The 15686-nt window shown below is 38.0% G+C and overlaps 1 protein-coding gene across 1 annotated transcript; it reads left to right on the top strand.

The window, feature by feature from the left end:
- The first annotated feature begins 250 nt into the window (after window positions 1-250).
- Window positions 251-15430, top strand: LOC136555688 (ADP-ribosyl cyclase/cyclic ADP-ribose hydrolase 2-like). Its single transcript, XM_066548603.1, has 9 exons — window positions 251-402; window positions 4132-4261; window positions 5292-5427; window positions 5906-5988; window positions 6580-6656; window positions 8954-9046; window positions 10524-10610; window positions 11081-11140; window positions 14174-15430. Exons 1-9 carry the CDS (start codon window positions 281-283, stop codon window positions 14286-14288), a joined length of 903 nt encoding a protein of 300 aa, XP_066404700.1. The 5' UTR covers window positions 251-280; the 3' UTR covers window positions 14289-15430.
- The last annotated feature ends 256 nt before the right edge of the window (window positions 15431-15686 follow it).

Raw genomic sequence — 15686 nt, 5'->3', positions numbered from 1 at the left:
GTGATGTATCCCTGTGCTGCAATCGTTCCAGGAAATAGTTAGGTTATAGTTTCCAGCAAGGTTTTTTTTCCCGCCTTTGTCTTCTGTACTGAGCTGTAGCTAGTACTGAAAATATTAAATGTTCAGACTGCAGGTTTCCATTTAAATTGTGTCATTGAACTCTACTTTTTTATTTCTTTTTTTTTTTTCTGTTAAGTATTGGATTGTCAAGAATTTGGATTGTCAAGGATTCATTATGATGAACCTTTTTTTCCCTCTTTTATTTGTCTCTGTTCTGTGTATGAACAGCTTCTCAGGAGCGCAGGGAAAGAAATGGAAAGGTGAAGGTACTACTCAAAACCTGGAAAGTATTGTCATTGGAAGATGCTATGAGTATATTACACTTGTGAACCCTGCTGTTGGGTAAGTTTTGCTTGTTTCTGGATTAGTTTTTTATATTCTGTACAAAATGGTTGTTAATCAGAAGCTTGATGTTATGCTTCTAGCCATGCTAGTGATCCTTTTGAAGCCAACATGCTTGTAGCTGTCTGGAAACAACAAAATTACTTTGATGTCATATTTTAACTAAAGTACTGTAATTGAGGCAAGATTTTTAATCCTTCAATTCTTTATTTCACTTTTTTTTCCCATTGCACCCCACCTTTCTTTCTGTAAGGAGAGCAACACACAGAAATGACAGGGATGGTGTTTTGGAAGGACCAAATCTGACAGCAGTCTTGGGAAGACCAGATTTGCCTTGCATGTCTGTGTGTCCGGTCATGTACAAAAGGGAACACTTCACTTTACAGCTGTCTTGTGGTACTGAAGGAACCTGTTTAGCCCATCCACCTGAAAAATCAAGTACTAATCAACTGCTCCATTGGGATTATCTATTGGTTGTGATTATCAGTGGGAGCTTCTATTGGTTGTGCTAATTATACAGAACTGGAGGTAAATCACACACTTTGCTAAGAGCACTTTTCTGTCTTCCTTGCATTGTAAAAAGGAAGAAAATAAGAAGGACAATCTCCTGGAGTTCAGCCCTTTATTCTGCCACTAAAAAGTTGTCCTAAAAGTGTGAAGAGGTATTTGCAGAGGGGCCCTATCTGGATTCCAGTGGCATTGAATTGCTTTCTTTAAACAGGGTTAGATGATATTGCAAATATCACCTCCAGTCCCTAACCTCCCATTTTCAGTTCCTGTTGCAAAAGAGGAAGATAAAGGACTTAAAACAAATTTTTCGCTTTTAACAAAGGTAAAACAATATACTTCTGCACAATAATACTCTTAACCTATTAGAAGTGTCTTCTTTCAAGTCTTATGAAGGAAAAAAGATCATCCTAATGCAAATAACACAGTGCATGAATTTCAGTGGAACAGTTCAAGCTTGCCAAATTTATAAACATGTCACAATGGAAAGTGGAAGTAAACTTTAAGTGTAGATTTCTACATTCCTACAATATATTACATAATGTAAAATATGTGAACTTAGTTTACAGTTGTGTAGGTAATCTGGTCATGCAGTAGGCTCTAGATAGGTAGAGCTTCTGCAGGACTTAACAGATGCCACTTCATTTATATCTGAAGCAGGACATGAATAATAATACAGAATATGCTAAAATGAGCAACATAAAGGATAGTTACTGCAGAAATTTGAACCACATTGTTAACTGATTTGGACTTTTAGAGATGTAAATGCAGTATTCTGGGAAACATTTCTATACGTCTCATGTTTATGATGGCTTTGTGATTTACTGAATTCTGGTTACATTTTCACAACATGATTTTAAAATTGAGAAGTTTGAATATGTTCATCAAAGTGTTCTTGCTCAGGATAGCATGAAGCCAGGCAGGACATTAAGACTACTTTCCTGAATTTAGACCGAAAATGGCATTATTAAAAGAAGAGTTATGCAACTAATTTCTTACCATGTGGGGATTTTTGATTTCCCTTAGGTCTACAAGCAAATAATGTAATTCAAACAAAATGGAAATTTCATATTGCACAGGTGCAAAATAGATATTCTAATTATTAATAGCCCTTTCTGTTCATTGTCTGTTTCTTAGTTGCCCCCAGCTAGCTTTTACAGATGTGACCACCTGAACAGGTTTTGCTTCTGAATTCATGCACAAATTTTCTAAAAATACTTTGCTAACTGAAAGGAAGCTAGCAAAACATGTCTTTGCACTGCAAGATAGTTAAAACATAAAGATGGTTATAGGAACATAAAAAAAGCTTCCCCAGATGTTAAAACACAATGTGCAAAATGGCAATCAAAAGAGGCATTTTACAAAATGCTGTGGCCATGCAGAAGTGAGATTTTGAATTTGAATTAAGATCATATTTGACATTTCCTAACAGGAGTACACTAAATAACACAAATGTTCCTATAATGCTTTTCGTCCATATTTGTTTACTTTGAGTATATCATGAAAGCTTTGAAAACAATTTTTTTTTTAACTAAATAGTGTGAAATTAATCTGGCTTATTAGTGTCTACTAAGATTAGAAGGCATTTTCCTGAACTGCAGTCCTTCCCCACCCTGTAGTTTCAAAAAGTGTTTTTGACAGCTAAGAAGTTTTGAGTATCAGAGCAGAATAATCCTTTTGATTTACAAGCTGTTCAAAACTGGGTGAGAAGTCATGAAAAAAAAAAAAGCAGTATGTGAGTTAACCAGAAAATTACTGATGGATGCACCTGTCAAGAAAGATCTTAAAAGATCAGTTGATGGCAACCCACAAGTACTAACGTAAGTGCTTTGAGTAGAAAGCTCTTTAACAAAATGAGACCTAAGAGTATACAACTGTCAGAAGCCAAAGTACAACAGCTTGAAATCAGAAATAGGGCGCAAATTCTTTTATCAAGTAAATCTGTTTAAACCTTGAAACTAGTGATCAAGGATCATATTGCATCACTGAAAATTTTCAGGTCAAGATCCATATCTGCTTACAAGATATAGGGAATTTTTATATAGTTGTTGGAAGCATGACAAAAGATTTCTGTAAGAAAATCTGTGATCTGTTTCCTGCATAGCTCATCACAAAGTCTCCATTAAAGTTTCTGTGACATTCAGTGTCACAAAGCAGCTCCCTAAAGAACCTGTACCAGCAGAAACCTTGCTGTCTATGGATGATACTAAACGAGCAAAAACACTGTAGTGGCAAAGTTTGGTTTACTTCTCAGGACTACTGTTGTTCAAGCTAGGGCTTTGCAGTGACAGCTATTCATGTTAGGAAGGCTGAATGCACATAATGTAAATATTCTGTTGTGCAGAGTGTTCCTGGCATAGACATTGTCACAGCATTATGTGGGGAAGGTACTGTGGAAAAGTGGTGAAAACAGAAATTCCCTTCTTAATTACTCCAGGCAGGCTCAGAGCTGTGACAGGTGAGATCCTGAAAGTCCAAAGAGATAGGACACTTCCATCTGTAGACAGCCTGTCTTGTCCCTCCATGGAGGTTTTTGTCCCCAAAACAGAGCTGGCAGAAGGGAAATGTTGGAGTGCACAGCCTAGCATCTTATTTCAGCACTTGAAGTGTTGAATGCTAACAACATACTTCTTGTAGCTACTGCATAGTGACAGTGTGTGTCCCTGTCACACAGTCCCTGGTCACTGTACTCATTCCAGCAAGAGAAAACTGCACAGTCCCAGGACCTAGAAGCTGAAGGCATCTGTCACCATCATTACTCTACTATCAAAGCTTTTTAGCAACTTGTCCTCCATTTGAATCTGACATTTTAAGAGTAGTGTTGCATTCCAGCAGCATTGTATATTTAGCTATGGTTTATTTGAAATGGCTTTTTGAATCTGGAAAATTTCAAAGAAAGCTATTTCTTCAGTATTTCTACAGTATTGGATAGCAAACTCACTGTGTATACTGTACCTACTAAGGTTTTTGTTGAATCATACATAATGTGTTTCTAATTCCACACTGTAAATGCTAATATTTTCCTTGCTACTTCTTCCTTATCTGCTGCAGTTATGACTCAGAAGACAAGATCTCTATGCTCTTCCTGAGCTACAAGTTTTTTACCACCCTGAGTTCAGTTTTCTGCCTTAATTGGGGTATTTGAAGGAGTTGAGAACATGTATCTTTCTGGCTCAGCTTCAAAAAAACAATTTTGGTATTTTTTTTTTTTAATTATTACAGTGAGAAGAATTGTTCACAGATATGGGAAGCATTTAAAAATGCATTTATCAACAAGGATCCTTGCAGCATTCATCCTAAGGATTATGAATTATTTATCAACCTCACATTTCACACAATTCCACCTAACAAGGTAATAATTTTTTATGTTAATTGCCCTGTGACATACAACAGATTTTACGTGACACAGTTCAAGATTGACGAGTCATTCTGTAACTGATTTGTGAGTCACTCTTTTTGACCAGTCTGTAGTTTATAAACTAGACTCTGTAGTTTATAAACTAGACTCAGACTTGATAGCATGCTTCAATGTGTTTGGCTCCATTTCTTTTATGCAGTAACTTCTCAGCAATGTCTCTCTTTTCATACTACAGAGATGCCCCCTTTTTCCTGTTGTGCTGGGAGCTCTGCCATAGTCCCTGAACTTCCACCTCTGCTTTTCCTTAAGCTAGGTGCTCTGGCTGCAATTGCTGTGCCTGCTATCACCTTTTGCTTTTACTCCTTACAGCTGTATTATGACAGTGCCATGTTAAACATTGACACACTGAACAAGCAAAAGCAGAAATGAGAGAGGTCATTGTTCTGTGCCAGGGAACAGTAAGGGTTTGATGTGCCAGTAATTGCAAAGAACCGTGGAGGTGCAAAAGATGTGTTGCGCCTCTAACACAATTATTCCTCATTTCTAAATGCTACAAGCTAAACCAACAAATACTACTGTCAACATGGCTTAATTCATGAGGAGTTCTGCAAACACAGAAATAACATCTAGACATATGGGATTTTTTTCACACCATAAGCCAACATAGCAACGTTGAGAGATTTCTGGTGACATATATCTGGTTTATAAATATCTTCCTTTTTTCTTCTTCCCCTAAATCTGTCTGCTAAGGCAGGCAAAGCTAGGCCTAACTATATTTAAAATAGGACTATATCCCTTCTCATCGAACTACTACTGTTCCTCAAGTCACTTGGGATCAGAATTTACACCTCTGGAAAATTAAAAAACTTTGTTCCTTTAAAGAGATAGCTAACATTTCTGGTTATTAGCTTGATTTTCAAAGAAATACCAAAACATGTTTTCAACTGTTTTCAATACTCCATAATCTCACTGTGTCTGCACCCAAGTGTTGGTACATTTCTTCTCTATGTTTTTTTTTTCCTAGTCTCTTTTCTGGGAAAATAATCAGCTACTAGTCAACAGCTTAGCTGCCAGAGGACGTCGCTACATGTCTGTGGCTGATACTCTCTTTGGCTTCCTTGGAGATTTTCTGAGCTGGTGTGGGCAGGCAGACAGCCCTGGTAAGACAATGAGGGCTATGTTAAACATTTGTCTGTAAAACCATAATGGAGACCAACTGCTGTGTCCTGGAGAAACTAAATTTGCTCTTGCCCCATGAAAAATCAGGGATAGCTTCACTGTCTTGTTCTCTCTTGTATCATGTGCATACTTAACACAGCAGTCAGGGGAGCACACAGTGAAATCTAAATGGTCCTGCAGTGGCCATAAACCTCTTCTTCAGTCTTCTGAACCTGGAGCTCCCTGCATCCCAGGAACAGAGTTAGAACCATTTCAGCCAAATTACTGAATCCTGAGAATGTCACTGTTTGTGTAAACTACAAAGAATGGAAAATTGAAAAAATACAACAGCTTTCAGTGCTATGCCAAACATAGGTCATGGGTTCAGTGAGTAATGCACAAATACATTTGGTTGCTTGCTAAAGTCAATTTTATAGTCATTATCATCTCTCTAATAGCACAAATCACATCTTCCTACAGGCCTGGACTATGAATCCTGCCCTACCATGGCGGAATGTGAAAACAATGCGGTGGATTCTTTCTGGAGGATTGCCTCAGCCACTGTAAATGTTTTATTAGTGCTGATTTCTTACATCTGTGAGTGTGTCCAGGGTGGTTCAGGAAAACATTGCTAGTTTACGACAGATTTCAACCTCTACCTTTACTGGATTATTTCCCCTGATAGAAGTACACTGGTTTAGACTAGCTGCAAGTGTTTTAGCAAGGAGAACTTAACATCCACCTTAGCTAGATAATGTGTTAAAATTCTGTTAGCTTTGTTAATAAAAACCATATACTAAGCACAGTAAGCACACTGACTGTCTACTGATTGCAGGTCCTAATTTGACAGCCTTGCTGAAAACCCTTTACTTACATATCAAACTCAACAGAGAATGCCAAAGTGCTTTCTTTTTGTGCTGAAGAGTACTTATAAATGTGAGAAAATAGCTTGAGAAGAATCATTGAATTAAACCATGGCCTGTTTGGTTCCTGTTCTTTTTACTTCAGTGACCTGCTAGGGTGCTAGTCTAGTATTATTTTTGCAGTTCTGATAGTCTTGGTGGTAAAATTCTTTCCTTGGTTACTGTTTGCAATAAAATACCAAGTTATGTGACAAATCTGTGAGATCTGACCAGCATTGTTATCTATTGCAGTATGCAAAGCACAGCTCTGGGGTGATACAGGTCTTGCTGAATGGTTCTGCAGAGGGAGGAGCTTATCCACAGCCAGGGTAAGAGAACTGACTGATTTCTGTCTGGAGTCTGTGTAGTGTAATTTTCTGTGTAGAGTCTGGATGACCACAAAAAAGAAAAGTCAACCAATTATTTGGGTCTTCTGCTGCACAAAGCATGAGAAGTGTAGCTGAAAGGACCTGTTGCATCAAAGTCTGCTGAGTTGTGGGAACAACTGTTAATTGTCCCTGGCTGAAGGATTAATACATAGTGGATGGAAACAATCCTTTCAACTCCTGCATTTTACAAACTGCTGTGGCAAGCATGGTGAATGCTCTGAAGGCTGCCCTAGAATCAGCCAATGTACTGTGGCAAAATGTGTATGTCTTCAAAAAGATGAGTGTTAATGAAATTTCTCTTCAGGGACATGTCCAAATAGAGAATATTGTTACAAGGAGTGTAGTCTTTGTCAGGCCTACCAGCAAACTTGGTAAGTTCTAAAGGGAAAGTATTTATTTCTCCATGACCTAGAGTGGATGTAGTTTGAAGTCTATTATTGTTTCAGAAAGCAAAAAAATTGTTTGTTGAGGAGGATAATAGCAAAGATGAGCTTCTTCTTCTTCTTAGTTCCTTTTATATTAAAGACAGGTGGATTTTTCCTTATTCAGAGCTGTTACCACCATGAGAAGCTCATCTAAGCTTACATTTAGAATTTTATGTAAAAGTACACCCTTTAGAACTTTTACTATGTGTCTGTAGTGACTGCTTACCTGTGGTAAGAAATGCACCCTTCATTACCTCAGCACCTGTCCTGTCCAAGGCAGATCAAAAAATTACATCTTTTAAAAACCCATAGGAGAGACTCTCCTCCTGTGTATTCATGAGGACTAAAGGTAACCATTGAAAAGACAATTTTATCTCTGGATAGGAGAGAAAGAAGAACCACCTTTTCCAAAACACCTCCTAACTACTTGCCTCTGTCCCCCAAAATGTCCATTTCTGTACACAGCTTTCAGCTAGTCACAAAGACTTAAACAGACTTCTTGGGTTGGTCAGATGGTCAGCTGGGAACAAATCTTCTGCAGATGGTAATACCTGACAGCAGGCCAATACCCAGAATCTATTATAGATTGAATATTTTAGAAATTCATTCCTTATTTCTGTTAATTTACAGATTCTTTATTTCAAAAAACATCTCACACACACATTAATTCCACCAGCTCCCTGGGTTGCCAGTCTGGTGATAGTTTACCCAGTGAAATCACCCCTGGAACTCAGCCTGCCAAGGAGAAAACAAAGCCAGTTACTCCATATGTTTTCTTTGCTCTGTATCTTTCTGGTCCATTTATGACTGAATTTGTTTAAGAGATCATGTTTGAAAAAAGCTGGCAGTGAAATATTAATAGCAGAAAGTAATCTGAAAGATCTACCTGTCTTCCTAACCATCTCTCTGGTCTGTTTTCAAGTATTTCAAAGCCCCCTTTATTCAGTTTTAAAGTTTGTACACTTAAATCACCATTAAGTCACCTGATATCATTTCAGTTAAGATTTATTTCTCATTCCATGGAAAAATAACTTTGCTCATTCACACAGTATGAATTTAGTTGGCAGATTTCTTTAATAATAAAAGCCAGTTCCAAAATTGGTTTTACTGAAGTCAGTTGTACATTGTTCCTCCACGGTTTCTGACACCTCTAGTTAAAGATTTCTCCAAATTTGGGAGCAAGCTTCTTTTTTTCTGATAATAGCCTATGCATGACTGAGTAAATGAATTGGAATCTATTTTTTATTATATTTTGACTATGTGTTGGACAGGCTTGGACACCTTGGACAGAAAGGCAAACGTGCTGTTGCTGCTGCTGGTCTCTGGTCAGCTACCACCATACCAGACTGGACCAGAGAAAGCAACTCTTGCTACCTCTCCTCCTGTTTCACTTCTCCAGAAATTTGAAATAATTTGCTGACTTCATGAACTACCAGCCACTGGCAAGCAGCACATGTCCTGTGCTTGCATGGCAGAGCCTGAAGGCCTGGGAGGACAGACCCACATTGTCACTGCTGGTCCCACCCAGGAAGTGGCAGCTGATGGTCCCTTCTTCCCTGTGGAGGTCTCAGAACATTTAAATGGGCTCAGAGACACTGTAGTGCTGGTATAGACATTTAAGAAGACACATGATAGCAAATTAGAGAGACCTAGGCCCAGACTTAGACCAGGCATTCAGCCCTTGAAATCCTTCTGAGTGAAAAAAACCCTAAAAGATTACACTACGCCTTGCACATCATTTCACTAAATCTTGCTAAAAGGATTACTTAATTTTCATGCTCTTTATAATTCAATTTTTTTTTCTTGAATCAGTTTTTTTGCAGATTATGAAATACCTAATTTCCAGAAAGACAAAATCTCACAGGTTGTCATTTGGGTTGTGGATGATATTGAAGGACCAGATAGGTAAGTTATGTCTTCAAAATAAAAATTAGTTTCTTCCTTTTGGACCTGTCTTTAAAATTTCACCTTATCTTTCTGTTTGATTGTATTTGCATACTACTTAAAACAAAGTATTTTAGATGCTTTCATGAACACAGGAGACACAACCTGCCATTCCTAGAGAGTAGAGAAATACCAGAATTAGAGAAAATATAAATAAATTCTAATATTAGATCTGGAGCCAACTCTTGGTTAGATGTGTGTGTGGATCTTAGACCCTGAATGAAGATAGAGCATGAACAGTTTTACTAAGAGTCAATCTGAATTTCAGATTAAGTGCTGATGAGTGATACTTCTTTCACCTTGCCATATGCATTCTTTTCATTTTCACCTATCTTAACTGTTTGAAAATTTGTAGAAGCAGGCAAATACCAACTGGTGGCTCTTTTTCTCTCAATAATTAATCCAGTAATAAAATGTAGGCTTTAAAAGGGCCTAATTTTGCTAATTTTGGTAATTTAAATAAAGCAAACAAATAATAAACAAATATAACAAAACTGATCAGTCCAAACAGTTTGGGCTGTCTGTTGTGTATTTTACCACAGTGCTGTGGTAAAATAGCATAGTTCAGATTAGCATTTTTCAGCCTGTCTCTCTAAATCAAAGAATCACACCCTCTGGGAGTGAAAAAACATACAGCTAATCCTTGCAAAAATTGCCCTTTTTACAAAGAAAAGCTAAGACAAGAACTGAATCTTAGTTTATGTTTCAGTAAATGGATGCATGGGAGTAATTGTATATTTTTATTAATTGTTTTCTACAATCACTTTGTTAGTCTCCATATGCTTTCTTTAGTCATGGGTATTTACTGACCAGCAAATAAGTAGCACTGGCCTTAATATTTTATGTTGGTGCAGATTTAGAGGTCTCAGTTGGTTCTGTAAACTTTCTTATACTAATTGGACTACAAATTAAAAAATCAGTGCTAGAAACAGGAGCTGTGTCTAGGAATGTTTCTGAGTTTTTTCTCTCTGTATTTTTCTATTATTCAATATTCAAGAGAGAGAACAAGCTTCAAACAACAAGTATAATCCTCATTTATTATAACAAACTTATTCTGTAAAGACAGCATCGACATTATCACTACCTAAATAGTTGCCAAAGAATATTACAAACATAACACTATTTTGCAAAGTTATTTAGGTCTTTTTCTGTCTAATCAAATATTAAACATGGGATTATTAGTGAATAGAATCTGAAAATGCTACACTGGCTGAAGCTAATCTTCCAGACTCTGTAAACTGTGAAAAGGATAAATTGTGAAACAACAGTAATGTAAGCAAATGAAGCATAAAGAGCAATGTACACCATTTTTCTAGTGGTGTTATGCAATATAGAAGAGGCAAAGTAATGGGGATTTACTTTACTAATTCCATCAAGTTCAGTGAAAAAAAATTATATAACAAAAGATTTGCAATAAAATTGAAATCCTTCCTCACAGAGATTCCTGTGGAACTAATAGTGTAAAGACACTGGAAACCAGGCTGAAAACTCTTGGATTTGATGTCACTTGCACTGACAATTACAAGTAAGTGAAAACCTTTTATTATTATGCTGTATTTGCAGAAGCACCTTACCTATTTTGATTCTTACTGTGCAATACTGAAGTGCCATTCATGTCATGTCTTCAGGAGGGACAGATATGTTGGAGGGTTGATGTCACATTTTTCAGATTTGACATTTTTTGGCTGTTTATTGAGTAAAACACTACATCTTCTTGTATGATTGAGTGGAACATTGTACTTACTCAATGCCAGACACAGAATCCTCATGTACTTGGATTTAAAATCTAAACAATAGTTAAAAACACTATTGAATGTCTGCAGAATTACCAGTTATTCACAATAGGTTTCACAGCTTTAGTCATTCCCATAGATTTTAAGATAAATCTAATGAAGATTCAAACACGATAGTACTGTGAATTTGTTTCATTTTTTCATGGTTTTTTTTTCTCAGTTGCCTGCCTGAAAGGTGATAAATAAAATGGTATTTTCACAGGTCTGTAATGTTCTTACTCTGCCTGGATAATCCTGATCATCCTAAGTGTGCCTTTGCATCGTAAGTAAAAGAAGTTCAACCCATCCCCGTGTCGTTACAACTGAATAAAATAGACAGAAGTCAACAGATCCCACCTCTACCACCTGCTGTATATTCTCCATATGCAATACACAGTAGTCTTGAATTTGTTAGTTACTGTGGATTGAATTAACAGTTTCTATTCACAAATTGTGCACAGCTGTCTGTGAGCACCTGCTTCTCAAAATTAGGTGTTAATGGGTTCTCATTGATCACACAGTAACCTTGTATATTATTGATGATGTGAAGTTTGTACGTATCGCTGTTCTGATATAAAATCTATTACAAATTTGAAGTTACTTTCATTAATATAATTTCTTGAATAATCAAAACATAGATCAAATGGCAACATATCTAAAGGACATTTCTCCCACTACTGGAATTTTCAGTTCTAAATTTTGAGGAAGTTTTCTTTTAATCTTCCATTTTGTGTGAGACTTAATCTCTATATTTTGATGTATTTACCTTGGGCCAGTGAGTTATCTACAAAGAATGCAGATTACATCCAAGACATAACTTCGTAATTAGCAAGCACTGCTCCCAAACTCCCTACTTACCCATATTTATCTATATTATATGAGGAGCATTAAATTAATTTATTATGTATTTCAGTGAATTTACAGTAAAGATTACTGTTTTCAGTTCTGACTATGTTTCATAATCTATATGCCGTTGCATATATAGGTACACATGAGAGACTTGAACATCTGAATGAGAACTTCCTCACTGTTTGGAATGTTGTAGAATGTATCAGTACATAAACACTGATTTGTGGTTATATTCTTCTTATGGATAATCCATGCTTTATTTCTTACTGTCCTTTCTTCCCTATTCAAGCTCATGCAAATTTTTGTTTGTTAATACCCGTGTGATATTGCAACAACAGCTTCTGCTGTGAAAGTCCTGATTTGCTGCCCCTGGTTATGGCAGCAGAGGTGCAACCTCAGCTCGCCTGCCTCTGGGAGGGGCTGCAGTGCTTCATGCATTCATGGAGTGCTTCATGCAGTACAGAAAAGGAGGTGGACAGCACCTTCTGTAACATATGCCCAGTTCTTGGTACACACAGAGAAAGTGAGTATTCCCTGTTCTTGCTGGTCACTGAAAACTTTTACTCACCTTGCAATCCAACACGTATTTCTGCATGCAAATTATATCCTAGCACCAGCATGTAAATGTTATGAAAATGGTGGGGTTATAAATTCCACTGATAGCTCCAGACCTCTAGGCAGTAGATCATAGAACAGACTTCCTGTTAGGGCTTTGCTTACAAAATGCCACTTGCACTGTGGATTAAAATAGGATTTCCTTGTTCTGCAACTAAATGGTCACCCCAGGACAAAGTGTCAAATGAAAATACAGCTATCCCCTTCAAAATAATAGCTGTGAACATAGTGACAATATTAGCAAACTGGAAGAAAGAGCACAGGACTTTGAAAAATACAATATTTTATTGAGCTCTTGACAGAAGATTTCTCTTCTCTCCCAGGTTTTAAATAATTTTCCTCAAAGTTTTCTGATGTGTGTGCTGAGGAAGCCTAGATGAGAAGGTTTTTGGAAACCATTAATGTGTTTTTCCTTTCAGCTAAGGGTGAGCATGCAGTTCTGCAGTATTGCCACATGGCGTTTGCAGTGTGCAAGCAGGGGAGCAGCCGCCCCTTCGCTCCCATCCTTGTCGCTACTCAAGTAACATAATCCCTGTTGAACTTGAAACACCAGCCTCGCCCTCTCCTGGGGTAACTCCAGAGCAACTCAGCTGTTCTCATCCTCCTTAGGAAAAGTTCCCTTGCTTGTTTCCTTCATGAGCACTGTATTCCATCCTCTATGCATGGCACTGTAATAAATTTGATTAATTTCTTATCTATTCCAAATCACAACAGAGCTTCCCAATCCGAATGCAAAACTATCATTTCCTCTCCCTGAAATTTAAGTAATTTAAATACTACAAGCCAATGAATACTTACATTCTTCCCAGAATCACTCAATTCCCTGCAGTACATAACACCACCTCCACAGAAACTAGCTGCCTTTTCAGAAAGAGCCTTAAGCAGATGCATATAAATGATTTGATGATTGATTGCCTTCTCAGGCACGTTTTCTGTGTTCTGTGATGCTCCATTAACTGGCTGGGGGCTGGTCAGTGGGGGTATCACTAATTGCAGAGGTATCTGTTTCCATAGTAAACAGTGGGACAGGCATGCAGGGGTCCATGCATCCCCTTTCACCAGGGCTGGTTGCTCTAACAAGGCTGATAGCCGCCCTCTCAGCCTCCAGAGAGTAATGGCCTGAGCCCAAAAACATCACAGTTGGACAAGTGACTTTTTATGTCACCAAAACTCCTGTTACATGGGCATAGCAAAGGAGAGAGCTGGGCCAGGGTAGCAGAGGGATGGCCCAGAAGGTGCTGTAATGGACCTGGGGCTTCTAGCATGGTGGTGCCGCCCCTTAACCCCTCTCCAGACTTGAACGATGTTCCTGCTGAGTCACATTTGGACTTGGGCTTCTTAAGGTGACACCCTGACGTTAGAAAAAACTTGTGAGTAAAAAGACACCCACTAGATGGCAGAGATGGCTTACAAATGCAAGCAGGAGGGAAGCCAGATGCCAGCTGATAGTGGTGGCATGGATTATTTGCATTACTGCAATGTCAGGGAGACATAGCAGTGGATCTGGGTACTATTGCATCCAGTGCTCTGAAAATACAGTCCTCCAGGACCACTGCTGGCTAGAAGAGCACTATAAAATCACAAGCATAAGGCCAGAGACAGCAAATGGATGTGGAGAGACAAGAAGGCACTTGTGTGAAGGTAGAAAGAAGAGTTCCCAGGGTTTTGCAAAGATATTCTGTTTATAGAATCATGACAGCCAAAGGGAATCTGTTGGCAGGCTCATATAAAGAAACTTCTAGTTTAGCACTTGGGCCACAAACTTCACCCTTGGCAACAAACCCCTGATATTTAAAAGAATCCTAACTCAGCTCTGTGCTGTGAACATCCTGTTTGTTTTTTTCTTCTTCAGATCTGCACCAGCAGCACAAAGAGGACCTGTATCTTCAGACAGAGGAGGCAGCTGGAACAAGCTCATGTTTGTTTCTTTTGCAGGCTTTTTGTTCAGATTTGCTTTAGTGTACTGAGTTAATCAACTGAATCCGTATCCTCTGCTTGCCTTAGCTTTGCCTTGCCTATAAATTTTGCTTCAGCTGATTTCTAACTGCAGTTTCATCCTACTTTTGGGACTACAAAACCTGCATATTAAAACCTTGCATACTAGATACTGGCTTGTTTACGTATCAAAAATTATCCCACTGCTGCTAGAAAGCCTCACCCTTCATTTTCTTTTTCTAGAAAAATTCATTGCTATTTCCTCTTATCTTCATTCTCCAGAATTAAACAAGACTAATACTTCCTGTTCACATATTTCAGAAAGAAAAATTATACTATGCATACATCACCCACAGAGATTACTTGTTTGTAAAACCATCCTAGCATCTGACCTTGGAAACTAAGTGACTGATTATCATGTTTTGGGAAGGTGAAATATAAATTTAAGTGGGAGAGATCTTAAATTGCTCACTTGATACAAGATGCAATAGGTAAGACAGTGGAAAAGTAAACTCATTTTCATAAGTGGTCCAGTACTTGGGCCAAACTTAAAAACTGGGGTACAGCAAGATTCTGGGTGCATACTTGCATGCAGTAATTTACTACATAATATCAATTGCTTCATCATCTGCACAGCTGTTCCTCAGCTGGCTGTTTCCTGGCCACTGGATAGCAATAGTCAGAAATACCAGGTCTAGAAAGTTCCACAGTTTTTCCAGCACAATGTGATTTATGGTAGATCAAATTCAGATAAGAACCTGCCAAGTCAGACATTGGCCTGCTTGCAGTGAACTTGGATACAGGGTTCAGAACACACTGAGGAGAGAGCAGATGCCATCCTGGAGGTTTCTTGGGTTACTTGTGTGAATTCCAGTGCTTCAGCTAGAGGCCCCTCTAAACTACCAGGACATCCAGCTATCAGGAGGACCCATACATCTTCAGAAAAAATAATCATTCTACAGAGAATAATTGTATGTAGCTATTTTTTGCACATTTTGTGTTAGCTTCTGTATTATTTATTTGTGTTTGTATTGACTGGTTGCCAGGAAACTTGGAGAGGATGTTCCTGTTATCTCAGTGAATCTGATTTAAGGGTCCATAGTGATTTACATCCTTCCAATCCCTGATGCAACTGTATCATGCTGTATGTTTGAAAGATAAAGTATTTAAAATATGTTGTAGTTGCTTATTTGTCTTGCTTCCCTGCCGGTAATAATCTTTAATTTGGTTTAAATGCAAATCTCTTTACATTGCACACATATTTGGGTTTGCCTACATCACAGGTGGGTTTAGGCTCCAGCCTGAAGGATTTTTGTATCTGTTTCAGACACAAAAAAGTACTGAAAGTACAGAAGTACTGAAATCAGAAGTTACAGACTTTTAAAAATCTGGGCTGTATTATGCCTCAAAATTGTTCCCTATCTGTGCTG

Source organism: Molothrus aeneus, chromosome 4 (assembly GCF_037042795.1).
Source record: "Molothrus aeneus isolate 106 chromosome 4, BPBGC_Maene_1.0, whole genome shotgun sequence".
Taxonomy (NCBI): Eukaryota; Metazoa; Chordata; class Aves; order Passeriformes; family Icteridae; genus Molothrus; species Molothrus aeneus.
The sequence above is the reverse complement of the archived record's forward strand: the minus strand, read 5'-3'. Positions and strand labels throughout refer to the sequence as shown.

What these genes read in the sequence shown, in the direction of transcription:
- LOC136555688 (XM_066548603.1), top strand. Translation starts at nt 281, where the DNA reads ATGAACAGCTTCTCAGGAGCGCAGGGAAAGAAATGGAAAGGTGAAGGT. An exon ending in ACACAATTCCACCTAACAAG is followed by an intron (nt 4,262 to 5,291) that starts GTAATAATTTTT and finishes TTTTTTTCCTAG; the next exon opens with TCTCTTTTCTGGGAAAATAA. An exon ending in GATATTGAAGGACCAGATAG is followed by an intron (nt 9,047 to 10,523) that starts GTAAGTTATGTC and finishes CCTTCCTCACAG; the next exon opens with AGATTCCTGTGGAACTAATA.